Below are 14,572 nucleotides of genomic sequence, written 5' to 3'. Positions count from 1 at the left end.
CTCGTGAATATGCCCCAAGTCCACCGAGAGTTCAGTACAAAGTACGGACCACGTGATATTTCCCCACGGCAATGTGTAGAAGAACGGCAAGTCTTCAACGATACGCAAAAACTTCCTAAATCTTTCATCGATTGCGACGTTGGTCACTTGCCCAAGCAAGTACCTGTAGACGAAGACTAAGAGGCCAAGTTTAAAAGCATCATCCACATTCGCACAACATTAAACGCGTTTATTAACGCACTCAACTTGCAATTGTCTCTGCCGTTTAGGTACTCAGTGATCAATCTGTCGCTCTTGCACTCTTGTTGTTCTGTCAAACTCGGACCATCTTCATACGTGAAACCGCTTACTAAAGCGTATTCAAGGCGTCCAAATCTCACTCTTTGAGAACCTATTCCGAAGTGTATCTCTCCCCGTGCAGTGGGCTCAATCCTCCTCTGAAGCAAATTATGTATAAGCACGCCCGAGTATTGTAACTCGACTTGATCTTTCGTAAAAAATTGCTCAAACGGAGTCACGATAACTCTATCCAAAATCTCCAACTTGAAAAATCTCTCATACACTTTCTTCAATGATGTGGACCCAAGATACGAGACCCGAGCCGGGAAATCCACTTCATAAAAGTATTTCAAATGATCCTACAAAAGACAAAAAAAAAATAGTCAAAAAATCATTTTCGGTCGCAATTGGTCGCAAAGCATCACAGTTGGTCGCAAACCGTCGCAATTGGTCGCAAATCGTCACACTTGGTCGCAAAATATAATTTTTTTAAAAAAATTATAAATATCGCAAACGGTCGCAATTGGTCGCAACCGGTCGCAATTTGGTATGCATTTCATCGCAACCGGTCGCAAATGCTTGAAGTTCATCGCAAATTCCGGGAAAATTTTAAAACCCTAACTTTTCAAAATCAATCCAAATCAATCCAAATGGCCCTAAATCTTATTTATATATATATCTATCATAAACACATTTCTAACTATTAAATACTAGATTTAACAAGAGAATCGAAGAAAAAAACTTACCTTTTTCTTGGATTGAGACCCGCAAGCTCTTGGACCACCACCACCGCCGGAGTTCAAGCCTTGTCCACCGGTTTCCATCGAAAGAGGTCGCAATACGTCGTACTTGGTCGCAACCGGTCGTTCGGCGTCGTAATCGGTCGGAATAATGGAGGAGGGAATTGAGAGAGGGAGAGAATATGAGCGACTGTTTTTACTTTTTTTTTTTTTGTTTTTTCTGAAATTTTTGTGTTTTTATTGTTTTAAGGGTATTTTTTTTTCCATTGTAGAGCAAAAGGTTTAGTTTTGGATATTTTTAATAAACGTGTTCTAATAATGATATTTTGTACCCATTTAGGTGTACTTTATGAAATTTCTTCAATATGGGAACGACAAGTTTTTATTATTCTGTGTCCTCATTTCTCAACACATGTCGTTTTTTATTTTAGAATTACTATATACGACATGCGGTTCAAACCTCCATAGACACACAGAAAACTCGCTGCCGATCCTCGCTCCTACTCCCAAGTCGCCGGCGCCGACCATCTCTCTCTCTCCTTTCGATTTATACTGGAGTTCGGCTTCCCTGACTCTGATACGGCGATGCTGAAGAAGACCGTCTGTAACCTTTCATAACGGAGCTCGACAGTTCTCTTTGCCGCGAACCAGGTATTAAATTGGTCTTTTTGTAGATTTTCTTTGTTTTTGTAGTTGGTGATGATGATGATGATATTCTTATTTTTCTTCAATGTTTCAGAATTTGCACCGAAAGGAGGTTGAAAAATGCTTGGATTCTCGTACGGAGAAATCCTCCTTCTGATCGGAGTCACCGCTGCTGTCATCGGTAATCTCTCTCTCTCTCTCTCTCTCTCTCAAGTGTCAAACTTGTGTTTAATTTTTTTTTTTTTTTTTAGGGCCGAAGGATCTTCCGAGAATCGCAAGAACAGCTGGTAGAATGGCTGGTCGAGCAGTGGGTTATGTACAATTGGCTCGCGGACAGTTCGACAATGTGATGCAACAATCTCAAGCTCGTCAGGTGAGAGAATCTGATATCAATTGAATTGAATTGAGAGTGTTTGTTCCATCGGTTAGGTTTTGAAATGCAGTTTCTTGACTCAGGTTCACAAAGAGCTTCAAGACACGATGACAAAGTTAGACGCGATCCGATACGAAATTCGAGGTCTGTCGCTGATAAATCCCGGTCCGATGACAAGAGGTTTCATGGAGAATCAAACTCAGACCAGTCCTCCATCTGATTCTGGTGATTTTTTTTTTCTTACTCTGCCTTTAAGCCATTCTCGTGTGTGTGTTTGGCAATGTTGACATATGTTAGTGTTTGATAGGAAATGATGGGATTGTGTCGGAGAAGCTCGCCGGGGAAGAAGAGCTGAAGAAGCGGATTGAGAAAATTGTGAAGGTTCTAAAAATCGAAAATCCATCTCAAATCTGTTTTGTCAAATTTTTTTTGTATGATGAAAAGGGTGTTATTGTTAAGTCACTCATCACGTTTAATTTTTTCCCGTTTAGAATAATGGATTCAGAACTTCGGGGCCGGTCGATTTGCACGCCCAAGCAACTTCATATGAGAAATTGGCTGAAGTTGAGGCTCTAAAGGCCGCTTCCTTAAAGAAAAATGTGGAAAAGTTGGGGCTTGATGACGAGTCTGGTCTTTTCGCGGTCCTCCCGGTCTCAGCCGAAACTGCTAAGATGTTACCAAATCGCAAGGGTAATTTAAGTTCAGATTTATCAGTTAATAATGTTATTTATTTATTTATATATTTTGATTAATGTAGATTGTACTGCCGATTTCAATCTAGTGCTTGGTTGGGGCTAAACATATTTTTATATGTGTGAGATTTCTTTCTTTTCAAGTTTTCACTTAGTTGTGATATGATACTCAGTTTCAAACTTCTCTTTTTTACCATTGCTTAGTTCAAATCATTCAAAGTGAATGGTTAGTTTGAGGATGTTTCCACTTTTTTATCGTAACATTGTGCAAATAGTATTGCAATTTGATTGAGCCTTGGTTTTGATTTGTGGCATTATTCTCATTGTACAAACTACTAACATTTGCTATATTTTCCTTCTTTACTATTATGTTTCCAAGGCATAAATTAATTTTGGTTAATGATTCTGAAAATGTTTAGGACAGCTGACAAGTATGAAGGGCATACATATTTGATCATCTGAATTCAATCCCTGTTATACCACTTATCTTGCACCCCTTTCGTATGAATATATCATACATTGTTGTAACGAAATTATAGATTGCTGTAGGTATCTGATAGGAACTTTCAAATTTCATGAACAGTAAAGAAAAAAACAAGATAGACCCGGGTATTCGAGACACCCGGAACTCTCCAAAAGGCTAAGTCTAAAACCCAAATAAGTTCCTCCTTTTTTTTTTTATTTATTCTCAGCTCATATTTATAGGTCAACACATTTAATAATACTAATGTTAACCTCTAGTTTAATGGCCTAATGTCTTCTCAAAATCTAGTTGATAACACTATTGTATCAACTCCATATCTTGGTGAACTGTATTTTGTGAAAAGTAATGATTGACTTGAACTTTTGTTGCAAATCGTCATTTCTGGCATACGTTACAAGTACTTTTCTTAAAGTAAATCATTTCTAATAGCTTGGTCATCTAAATTAAATTTGTTTCATAACATGGTATAATACAGATAATGCAAGCGGATCAGACATTTTGTTGGAAGCAGTACTTGAAGCAGAGGTAGCACGTAATGCTAAAGACTTCTTCGCAGAAGCCCAAAATCATATACCGGCAAAATGACATGGTAATATGTATTTCTTACATTTGTAGTATACTTGTTCACATACGTGTTTTTAGCTTTACACACAATTTCTTGTTCTGCAGAGTGTAATAGATTAGATTAACAGTTTAACAATGTGCGTAAGAAAAAAAAATTATATCGCCGAGTACATCCTGTTTTAGGAGAGATTAAGAATAAAATATCTGCGCACTTTCGATTTTAGAACCCTTTAGAGATAGAACTAGAAGTAAAACTTAGGAGAGGCCTATGTTATGAAACATGATTTGATGTTTTCGGGGGAAATATTTTAGATCCCTTTAGAGATAGAACTAGAAGTAAAACTTAGGAGAGGGCTATGTTATGAAACATGATTTGATGTTTTCGGGGGAAATATACTTTATGGGCTAATTTGTCATCATACTGTTTTTCTTTTCTTTTTGAATTATTCATCTCCTCTTCTGTCAAGATGACTAAACTGCTCATTTAATCTGAAGGGTGCAGTGTTTCTATGTGGCTGGGTTATTAGCATCTTCCATACTAAGACTGTCTGAAACTGCACCAAATAATATAAATGTTTCAAGATATGTTGCTTTCTCGTCAACGAATGAAAGAATGCAGAGAAGTGACATCAAATAATGCATAGAAATGATTGAGGCCTAAAAACTGTTCCAACTCTCCAGAACATAGATCCTTTACACTTTGGGCTTCCACAAAATCCCCAAAGGCAACAGGTTTTATAGACAGCCTAGTTTCAGAAGCCCATTCCGACGTGCGCTGACAAGATTTTTCTGTGCGCTAACCAAGATGTGTAGTTATATTTGTCGTTTTTCATTGGTATTGCTAAATGAATCTCTTTAGCAGGGAAAAGAGGATTATACTGATAGACTCCACTAGTGGTTTTTTGCTTTTAAACTGTGCTTTATGCGCAAGCTTTGATGTATTGGCATTAATCCGGGTTTAAATTTGTTTTATGCAGTCATCGGATAATTGTATTATTTATTCGGCCCAAGATGGTATTTTGCTGAGTTAAAATACTCATCACAGGATCTTCAAAGAGAAAAATTTCAGTTTGAGATGAGAAATAGTCTGTACTTCAAAAAATATAAGCTTTTGACCGTCAAACTCAACTAACTTCATTGATGCATTGGCTTTACATTCATGGTTTTACACACTATTGATGTCGCTGACCTCTTTTCAGTCTAACAGTTCCCATGAAGAAGTGTAAGCAAATAAAGTTGCCCTAAAAAAAAAAAAAAAAAAAAAAAAAAAGCTGCCAAATCTATGCCTTTTAGTTATTACCCAAATTATTAGAACCGTGACACATCGATCTTCGTTTAACAGTATATTTTTGGGCTATAAAAGAAATAAAAGCTGAAGCATATGAGGGGGGCTCAGCTTTTTCATTGTGGCATGTCGTAATAATTCACTTAGGACGACAATTCACAGGCTAAAACAAATGAGGATAATATCACTGAGAAATGGCTCTGGACTCGAGGTACCGATTCAGTGGACTGTACTGGCCTTTTTATTGTAGTTTATGTCGTTTCCATTTTCGCTTTTTAATATCACTGAGATTTGAACAGAATTGGTAGGTGTAGGAATTTGGAGTGACTGTGACGTGAGATGTCTCGGTCTCTCTGAAGAAATAATTATTTGCTCTTCAAGTTGAAATTTATTTGTAATCAGGGTTTTGGTTATTTAGAAGTGAGATTGTGTATGTGTACCAAAAACCACTTGACGACTTTATAATTATACATCACCTGTTTTATAAAATAAGAAGCTCCTCAAATTTTTTTTTTTTTCAACTATAATTTAGCAATTAGCATAACCTGTTAAGATTGTACCCTCGTTTTTATATGCAAAAACAAATATATCAGAAGGAATTTGGCTACCACTGGTGGGTGTAAAGCTCTAAAACTTCATGTTTAGAACTTTGGTTCTCTAAGAGCAACTCCAATACTAAGAGTCACAAAAATAATAATATTTAATTATATCTCTCTTTTACATTATTAAGTTGACAATTTCTAACAAAATTACTCCAATGCAACAAATTTATAAAAGTTGACCTCCATATTTTCTTTTTAATTTTCTATAACTTTTATTTATTTATATTTATATGATATGTTAGGATTCGACACACCAATTCTACCTAAAATCAAAAAACGAAATCGCAAAGAAAAAAAATTAGCACACACAGATTTATAGTAGTTCACTTTCAATGCGAAAGTTACGTCCACTTTACCGCTACAGATTCTCACTAAAAAACCCAAATAGAGAGAAAATGTGTTTACAACTCTCTTGCGCTCTGCAAAGAACATCAGTGCATAGGGTATAGGAAACACATTAGGGCTAACAGAAGGGCTTGAAATTCTCAAAATACCCTAAACTAATAACCCTTACAATATAATTTTCGTCCAAGGAGCTCTGCTCCTTACGACCCTCGGGAATGGAGTTTACCACTCCGTTTCCAAACCCCATGTCGACTCGAGCGTAGGTCGATTCGTAAATCATCGTCGTAAGGTCTTCAGCTGTCACATCAATGCCGATTAGGTTCCACACCTCTTACATGATAAATAATTAAACATTTAACATTATATTATATAATTAATTTATAAAATCGAATGTTGAGAAAGCATGAAAATTCATCCGATAATACTTTTTTTAATTAAAATAAACAACATTTATAAAATAAAATTCTCATAAGATTACATAAAAGGAGTAAATGAACAATTTCTAATGAAAATCTTCTCCAAATCGAGTCCATATATGGTCTACCAAGTGTGTTTGGAGATTGCGATGCATGCCTCTATCGTGAATTTTCGCATTTCTCTCAAGCATCGTTTGGAAATCCGAAATAGGTCTATGTGATACTTCAAGTGTTAGGGTGTTGGCAAAACTTTCGTCATAATTCAGATTAAGCACGCCTTCATATGTATCTCGTTCATCTTCAACAATAATATTGTGCAATATGATGCATGCATACTTAATATCTTTAAGAACATATCTTTTCCAAAAACATGATGGTCCTCATATACTGGCAAATCGGGATTGAAGTACTCCAAACGCTCGCTCCACATCTTTCTGGACTGCTTCTTGACATCGCACAAATACTTGCCTCTTCTCTCCTAGAGGCAATGAGACAATTTTAACAAACGTACCCCACTCTGGATATATATCATCTGGAGACAGTAACCATTGATTCAACACGTTGAGATCATTACTGGATCCTGGCACACAAAAAAAAATGCATGCCAAATCAAAAGATCCGATGATGCGACTGCTTCGAGAATGATCGTTGAAGTACCATAACCACCTCGTGTAAGTTGACCTTTTCATGCAACTTTACACTTTTTTCATTCCCAATGCATGCAATCAATGCTTCCCAACACGCTAGGAAATCCACGCGACTCCCCCATTTGAAGCAAGCGGCGAACGTCATCGGCATTTGGCCTTCCCAGACATTCGTCAATGAATATCTCATTCACTCCCCGAACATAATTGACCAGGCATTCGATAGTAGTACTTTCACCAATTCAAACATATTCGTCAACATAATCTGCGGCATAAGCTAACATTCGTATAGCTGTAGTGCCTTTCTGTAGCGGTGAAAGTCCTTTTCTCCCTATCGCATCATTCCTCATCTTAAAATAATTTGAGTGAATACCAAGGGCATGCACTATGCGTTCAAATACGTGTCTACGCATTCGAAATCTTCTCCGAAATTGATCTTCTGTATACACCAGTTTATCGGAAAAGTAATTTTTTGGACACACGTTGATGTCCTTCTTCACGACGTTTATCCAGGTGAGCTCTGTTCTTTTGTTGATTGTGTAAGCTACCTCCACCAATCATGTTGTTGTAGTATATTTCATCGATTTCCTCAGTACATTCTGCTACTATGATATCGTCTAAACTCATAGTTTCGTAAGTATTTTGAGAGTATGACGATTTGAGTTGTGGCGTGGAGCAAAAATTCAAGTAAGGGTTAGAGGTAGAGAATTGAGGTTACGAAGAATTTAGATTTTGGAAGTTTGTAGATAGAGAATTATGAGGATGTGGTAAATTGGGAGAATTATGGGAATCCATAGTGGGGAACAGAGAAACTTGAGAAAACTTTGATTTTGGTTTGGAGATTATGAATAGCACGGTGCTTATTTATAGAGGAAAAAAATTGAATTCCCATAAAATTAGGAATATGGTAAAATTGTTGAGAACATGGAATAGTTAAATGTAGTTGTTACTTGTAAATTAATGAATAACCATTTTCTAAAATTGAGAATGTGTTTTAAAAAAATGGGAATATGATAAAATTGGTAGTTGAATGGTAGATAAAATTAATTGGGGGTAGTTGAATAGAAGAGGATTAATACTAATTTATTAGTTATTTTTAATTGATTACATATATATTTTTTTAAAAAGATGTGGGCATCGGTGCCAGGCAAGGGCACCGATGCCATATTTGCTTTACCACTAGCCTTGCCCACAACGCTTTGAGCAATAAGATTTTCCTAAAGATCTCTCCACATCAGCGTAAAGATGCCAGCGTTGGAGCTGCTCTAATAGTTACACTTATGAATTTTGAATATTGCTTAAATTTTAGAAATATAATACATATTTTTTTGAAGCTTAGAAAAAAAAAAGATTAGTTGCATATGATTTTCAATTTACACCGTATTCCATGATATGTTACAATTACTTTCATAGATAGCTAATTTGAAATATAATAAATAGATAATGAGAGCAAAATATAAGTATTTTCGTAGGATATTCCACTTGTTGTAAAATATGGTTCAACACCATAAGAATAATAAGAATTTGTTGCAACTAGCCATTCTCTAGTTCCTTTTTAGATTTTAGTCAAAGTTTCAGAATGCGCGCATCTATCTCCATCCTTGGCTCGTCCGGACTGCCTCGCCGAGTACCATGGATCAGATTAAGAATGCGCATATCTCATGTCTCAACATGATTGCATCAACAAAATCTTCTTCTCTGCTAGTCCTTCAAATGTCTCCGGGATCTTTGCAATCGACAGACATCCCCGATTTTTCCGGCTCAGCTAACGACAATAATAATCCCGGGAATAACTTAACCCCCTGCTATTTATTGGGTTCAGCCTGCAAGAAATGTCTTGGGTTATATTACTGTTTGAGATTTGGTAATTTGAATAGGCTTTGTTGGAAAGACGATAAATGTGAAATATAATTCGAATTGCACCGATGATATTTAACACTTTACTTTTGGCACTTTTTTTTCTCCTCGGTTATATACGTGCAAATCAAAACCAACTTTTTGATGCTCTTTCTCTTTTCGCCGAATAGGCTTTTTCCCTCCCCGGTTATACTTGTGCGATTCGAGGCTCTTGCTCTTCGCCTTGGTCTATCTTGGGCTTTGGATGTGAAATTGCCTTTCCACTTAGTGGAGTCAAATGTTAAGACGGTGGTCCAAGCTCTTGTGAAGCGCTCTATTTTTAGAAACAAGTTTGGTTCTATTTTGTCGGATGTATCTAATTTATTGTTTAATTTTTAGGAGTAGAGTTGTCTCAAATCTATACAATAGCGAATATCGCAGCCTACAGTTTTAACAACTTTAACTCTTTTCATAGATGATAAACTCACTTGGTTGGAGAAAATTCCTCTCTCGACAGAGTCTGTAATTAACCTAGATTTTCATGTAATAAATGTCTATTTCTCAAAAAAAGAAAAAAAAATCTCAGTTTGTCCGTATTTTTTCTGTATGGTATTTCTAACGTACATCTTTGTATTCTTGTCTTTCATATTCTACCGGTTTCTAACATACCCCAACAAATGTAAAAATTCTAGTAAGTTTGTTTTTTGTATGTGTCTTATAAAGTTATCATTATAATTTGTGTTCACATGCTTTTGTAGAATGTAAGGAAATATCTATACAAAAAAAAAAAAAAAAAAAAATCAACTATCTTCTAGAGGAATAAAGTAGAGTAACAAATTTTTAATGCAATATAAGGGAAGGAATAAGTTGAATCGAGGCTTTTGGTTTTCAATTATTATAAATAAAAAAGGACACAAGCTTATAAACAATGTATTCAGTTTTTCTATAAAATATATAAGAAGCTACATAGTAGCAGCTAGAGCCATCCAGGAATGAACGTAGGTGTAAACTTTATCCCTGCTCATGATTAAAAATGGAATATTTTTTTAAGGGGAAATGGAATTATATTATGTATATGAATATTCAAAACCATGAGCGATATCATGTGTATACATCAGGATTCCATGCACTTTCTGTCGATATTAACTCTGCCATGCCCAACTCAGAGTTGTATTTCTTTTAGTTAATCAGGCCTTATTATAATATATTCAGACCCTTTTATTATATATATATATATATATATATATATATATATATATATAGCCTCTATTATGATTTTGTTCGATCATAGTTATTCTACTAGTACTAGTACGCCAACTTGTCAAACCCTACTTATTTTCTCATCAAAGCTTTTAGACTCAGTCTGCCAAACTGTCAGATTTTTCAGATCCAAGAAATCTTAAATACTAATATTTGATGGAGAGTGAGAAGGTGAAAAAATCGTATTGATCCAAGAATATATTTAATCGATCCCAAGAATCACACACGATATATATATATATATATATATATATATATATAAGAAAACTAAAAGCCTCAAACGCAGATACACATGCAATGATGCAAATGTTACAAGATATACAGTTTCAAAAAAAAAAAAGTTACAAGATATATAATACAGCATTAAAGAAAAAAAGAATTTCAGCCACAATTACACACCGGTCAAAGCACATATACACTTTCACTCGCATTATATATATATAATAAAAATAATAGTCGCATTAACTGATGTTTGAATAGAAACATGTATGTATTACATACGTAGACGCATGTTGATTAATTATATGTATTGTCCCAATGAATGTCAAATAAACAAAGAAGGATTAATTAAATGGACATAAATGAGAGCCCCATCAAACATTCACATGGCTTTGTTCCCTCTTGCATAACTTTGGGTCATCTCAAGTTTTATGAATACACCATTATTAATTCTCAACTAAAAATAATGCCAGTACAATAATTCTAATCAATCACAAACATGTATATATATATACATGAACTTATATACAATAGATAATTAAAGTTAATGACATGAAGAATCTTTTCCACAGAGGAAGGAAGAAAAAAAAGAAAAGAGTACATTAATAAAAATTAAAAGAACAAAATACACACAGAAACAGCTATGATATGATAGCAAGGACTTGAACAATCAGAGAAGAGAATATTAAAAAAAAAAAAAAAAAAACGGAAAAACAAAACGTGAAATTGTTCAGCACCAAGGCGTAGTAGTAATAAACAAGCCAGACAATAGCTGAAGTTTATTGCTTCGTTGTCCCAATAATATTACAAATATCCAATAGTAGATCTTTGATATCTATATACGATCCAATAGTACAGACACGTCCACAGAGTAAGCCGATCCATTTGTCCTTGCACAAACAACTTCCTTATGGCGACATGTTTTTATAATGAAATTGTATCGTTCAGCTTCTGCTCTTGCATTTCTCCATGGCTCTCGGAGCTGAAATCACCATCAAGTAATATACCAGCCAAAGTTAATTTGCTAGTCCCAAAATATAACCATAATTTTTCCTTAGAGAAATAGTATGAAATTCAATATATATATATATATATATATATATATATATATATATATATATATATATATATATATATAACATACCAAGACCAATTGCTTCTGATCCCTTCATTATTCGCAAGCGCTTGCATGAGTTAACAAACATCCTACATACATATTAATGAGCCGAGGTAACTAATTAGTGTGATGATGGATTAATTTGAACTGAAATAGGTTTCATCAGCTGCATATATTTGCTAAATTCAGCAGCGCATACACACAAACAAACACACACACACACACACACACACACACACACACACATATTTATATGTGTGTGTGTATATATATATATATTAGGGTTTTATAAAAAGCAGGAAAAACTCACTCCCATGGAACATCGCCGACGAGCATCCAATCCCCGTCCTTGTCTTCATAGGTCGGAACATACTCAGAACTGTTCAGAAGATCCATTAGCTTCCTTTCATTCATGAAGTCTATCATTCCTTGGGACCCATAATTCCCTTCAATTAATAAACAATACATTTTTATTATGAGATTTCAGGTTAATTATGCTCAAAGAAATTGTTCTAATTCAAAGCTGTAAAGTTGTTAAAACATTTGGCATATATTATAGTCTTAAGATCTACAAGAGGAGCTATATATATATATATATATATATATATATATATATGCGCATATACATGAATCCAAAAATAAAACTATAATAAATTCAGCCAGCATGTGGTTTTTAAGCTAATTACATAACTTGTCATAGCGTATTTTGTTTTATTTTACCTTTTTCTTCCTAATTTGACTTGCTTGTAGTACACTATTGTCTGTTTCTTACATCTAAAATAAACCTAAATTTTATTTTATAACCGGCCGTTTTCGGAAATATTCTTCATGAAAACATGGCGCAAACATAATATATCCCCTTAAATTTCACACCTCTTTTAATTATTAATTTTTGAAGAGAGTATGAAAAATTAAAACCTATGTATAAAATTAATAAAAAGTAGTATAATATTATGATGTAATATATTAATTATACCCATGGTAAAGGAGCTGAACATCTTGGCAAGGGCATCAGAGAGCTCTTGGTAGCTCTTGTACATCTTCAGGTCAACTTTTCGCAGATATGGCGCGCCGTCCATGCAAACCTTCACAAAAGCCGCCGCAACACTGGCGCCACCGCCGGAGCTTGTCTTCTCAGAGCCACCGGAGATTTCGTGCTCGCTTGGGCTGCTCTTCTGTGCCATTATGTTCTTCCTGTAAGATCTCACTGGTGGCCAACCCACAACTTGTGCTCTATTGTCAATATTGGAACATAGGGGAAAAAAAAAGTTTGTTAGTTTTGTATAAAGATAATACCTCTAACGATTTTTTTAAGGGAAAAAAAGGAAACCCTATTTTTGTACTAATTGCACTAAATTTTTTGTTTTTTAAGGTTTGAAGGGAAAGATCTGAAGGTGTAGTATCAAAGGGAAAGGAAATAATATGGCTTTTATGAACTAATTAAATTATGAATATAATTAATTTCATATGCAAAGACTAGTTTACGCATGCATTTTATTTTTCTTTTCCTCCTTAAATGTATGTTTCATGGTAAAAGCTAGTATATTGAATTTATTAATTATTGGTGTAGGAGATAAGGCCTGTTCCAGTGTTATAGTGGAGGTGTCAGATATGTTATGTTTACAAAGAACACAAAATATAAATATAAATACTAAAATAAATATATGTTCAAAGAAAGAAAAAAAAAAGAAAAAGGAAAGAAGAAAAGGTTAATTACTTGGCAGGTGGTTTTGCTGGATCTTTGGTGGTTTTGTCGTTGGTGTTAGCGACAGTGTTGATGATGTTGCTGGTTGCGTTTGTGTTGTTCTTCTTGGCTGTTACGCTCTCATTGATGATCAGATCTTCTTCTTCTTCTTCACTTTCTTCCTTAGACTGGTTATGATGAAGATTGAGCTTCAGATCGACGGTCTCAGAGAAGCCTCTCTTCCCTGTAGACTTGAGAGAACCCCCAGGCAAACCCAGGCACAACTCAGTCTCTTTGAAGTTCAAATCTCTCTCGCTCATAGTACTACTCGTCATTATCACCACCACCACCACAATAATAATAATAATAATGATGATAATATATCGAAAATAGTCTCTCCCACAAGTTCTTCTTTCTTCTTCTTCTGATTGTCTTTGTTTCTTTCTTCTTCTTCTACTTGTTCTTCTTCTTCTTCTTCTTCTTATTCTTCCAAAGATGTATTATTTTTTTATTTTAGTTATTGAGGAAGTGAGAGTGATAATGATTCCCCACTCAATAATATAAGCCCTTGTGGACGTTTGTGTTGTGTGTGTGTGTGTGAGTGAGTGCATGTGTATGTCATATCGTGTCTATGGTGTAATGAAGAGCTGACACGTGTAGGATTTTGGCGCGTCCGATCTTTCGGTGGGCCATTGCGCAACTTGATCTTCATCATGACGATCATGATTAGATTTCGAGGCTGTGGCTGGCATGGTTTTCACCACCAACAGTCGAGCCATCACATTTAATTTAATTATGGCTCACGGTTCTGGCCATAATCATTATTCTTCTAATTTATCTAATTCGCCATATAAGATATTAATATGGGATGTTTAATTTATTGAAGTTCTTCCTTTATTTAAATAATATTTTTGTGCATTCACACTATCTCAAACCTAAACTCTATTATATACACCATTGAACATTGAACATTGTTTTATTATCGACCAAAAACTTTATTGTTAATAAAAAAACTTTTGTTTTTTTTATTTTTTATTTTAATAATTTTATCAATTTTTGACGTATCATATTTTAGCCAACATATATTTAACTTATATATTTTATATTATATAATTGTATTTTAATTGTTTTTTATATGAATTTCAATTTATAGACTTTCAAATAAACGTGAACAACATATTACTAATTTTTTTTTAAATAATCACAGATTATACAATATATTTAAACACAAAATATACAAAATATAAAATACAATTTTAATTAGAATACATTACACATTCCAAAAAAAAATTACGTAAACTAATTATCAATGATTAATGGTTAATTTTAATACCATAAATTCTAATTATAATGTATAAATACTTTTAAGAGTATGAAAATTAATTTG

At 34.4% G+C, this 14,572-nt stretch overlaps 2 protein-coding genes and 1 pseudogene across 4 annotated transcripts; 1 reads left to right on the top strand and 2 right to left on the bottom strand.

Annotated features, from left to right (window-relative positions):
• Positions 1 to 1,474: 1,474 nt before the first annotated feature.
• On the top strand, positions 1,475 to 5,045 carry LOC149393290 (uncharacterized). 3 transcript variants are annotated; one of them, XM_089616332.1, is made up of 8 exons: positions 1,475 to 1,670; positions 1,759 to 1,845; positions 1,916 to 2,037; positions 2,121 to 2,262; positions 2,345 to 2,418; positions 2,529 to 2,727; positions 3,689 to 3,802; positions 4,755 to 5,045. In XM_089616332.1, exons 2-7 carry the CDS (start codon positions 1,785 to 1,787, stop codon positions 3,796 to 3,798), a joined length of 708 nt encoding a protein of 235 aa, XP_089472458.1. In that variant the 5' UTR covers positions 1,475 to 1,670; positions 1,759 to 1,784; the 3' UTR covers positions 3,799 to 3,802; positions 4,755 to 5,045. The 3 variants fall into 3 exon arrangements, with proteins under 3 accessions (XP_089472458.1, XP_089472457.1, XP_089472456.1); XM_089616331.1 differs by having other exon boundaries at positions 4,280 to 5,044; XM_089616330.1 differs by having other exon boundaries at positions 4,273 to 5,043.
• Positions 5,046 to 6,511: 1,466 nt separating this feature from the next.
• Positions 6,512 to 7,699, bottom strand: LOC149393289 (uncharacterized; annotated as a pseudogene).
• Positions 7,700 to 10,962: 3,263 nt separating this feature from the next.
• LOC149393288 (auxin-responsive protein IAA14-like) lies at positions 10,963 to 13,780 on the bottom strand. Its single transcript, XM_089617713.1, has 5 exons — positions 13,219 to 13,780; positions 12,478 to 12,734; positions 11,812 to 11,947; positions 11,529 to 11,590; positions 10,963 to 11,366 (listed from the first exon to the last, which is right to left on the bottom strand). The coding sequence occupies exons 1-5, from the start codon at positions 13,518 to 13,520 to the stop codon at positions 11,329 to 11,331; spliced, it is 795 nt and encodes a 264-aa protein (XP_089473839.1). The 5' UTR covers positions 13,521 to 13,780; the 3' UTR covers positions 10,963 to 11,328.
• Positions 13,781 to 14,572: the final 792 nt, after the last annotated feature.

The sequence above is a fragment of the Urtica dioica genome, chromosome 6, assembly GCF_054948205.1.
Source record: "Urtica dioica subsp. dioica isolate 48M chromosome 6, U.dioica_male_clone48M_v1_H2, whole genome shotgun sequence".
Classification (NCBI taxonomy): domain Eukaryota; kingdom Viridiplantae; phylum Streptophyta; class Magnoliopsida; order Rosales; family Urticaceae; genus Urtica; species Urtica dioica.
This window is presented reverse-complemented; position numbering and strand designations above follow the sequence as displayed.

What these genes read in the sequence shown, in the direction of transcription:
- LOC149393290 (XM_089616332.1), top strand. Translation starts at nt 1,785, where the DNA reads ATGCTTGGATTCTCGTACGGAGAAATCCTCCTTCTGATCGGAGTCACC. An exon ending in AGTCACCGCTGCTGTCATCG is followed by an intron (nt 1,846 to 1,915) that starts GTAATCTCTCTC and finishes TTTTTTTTTTAG; the next exon opens with GGCCGAAGGATCTTCCGAGA. An exon ending in AACAATCTCAAGCTCGTCAG is followed by an intron (nt 2,038 to 2,120) that starts GTGAGAGAATCT and finishes TTCTTGACTCAG; the next exon opens with GTTCACAAAGAGCTTCAAGA.
- LOC149393288 (XM_089617713.1), bottom strand. Translation starts at nt 13,520, where the DNA reads ATGACGAGTAGTACTATGAGCGAGAGAGATTTGAACTTCAAAGAGACT. An exon ending in CCAGCAAAACCACCTGCCAA is followed by an intron (nt 12,735 to 13,218) that starts GTAATTAACCTT and finishes TATTGACAATAG; the next exon opens with AGCACAAGTTGTGGGTTGGC. An exon ending in ATCAGAAGCAATTGGTCTTG is followed by an intron (nt 11,367 to 11,528) that starts GTATGTTATATA and finishes TGGTGATTTCAG; the next exon opens with CTCCGAGAGCCATGGAGAAA.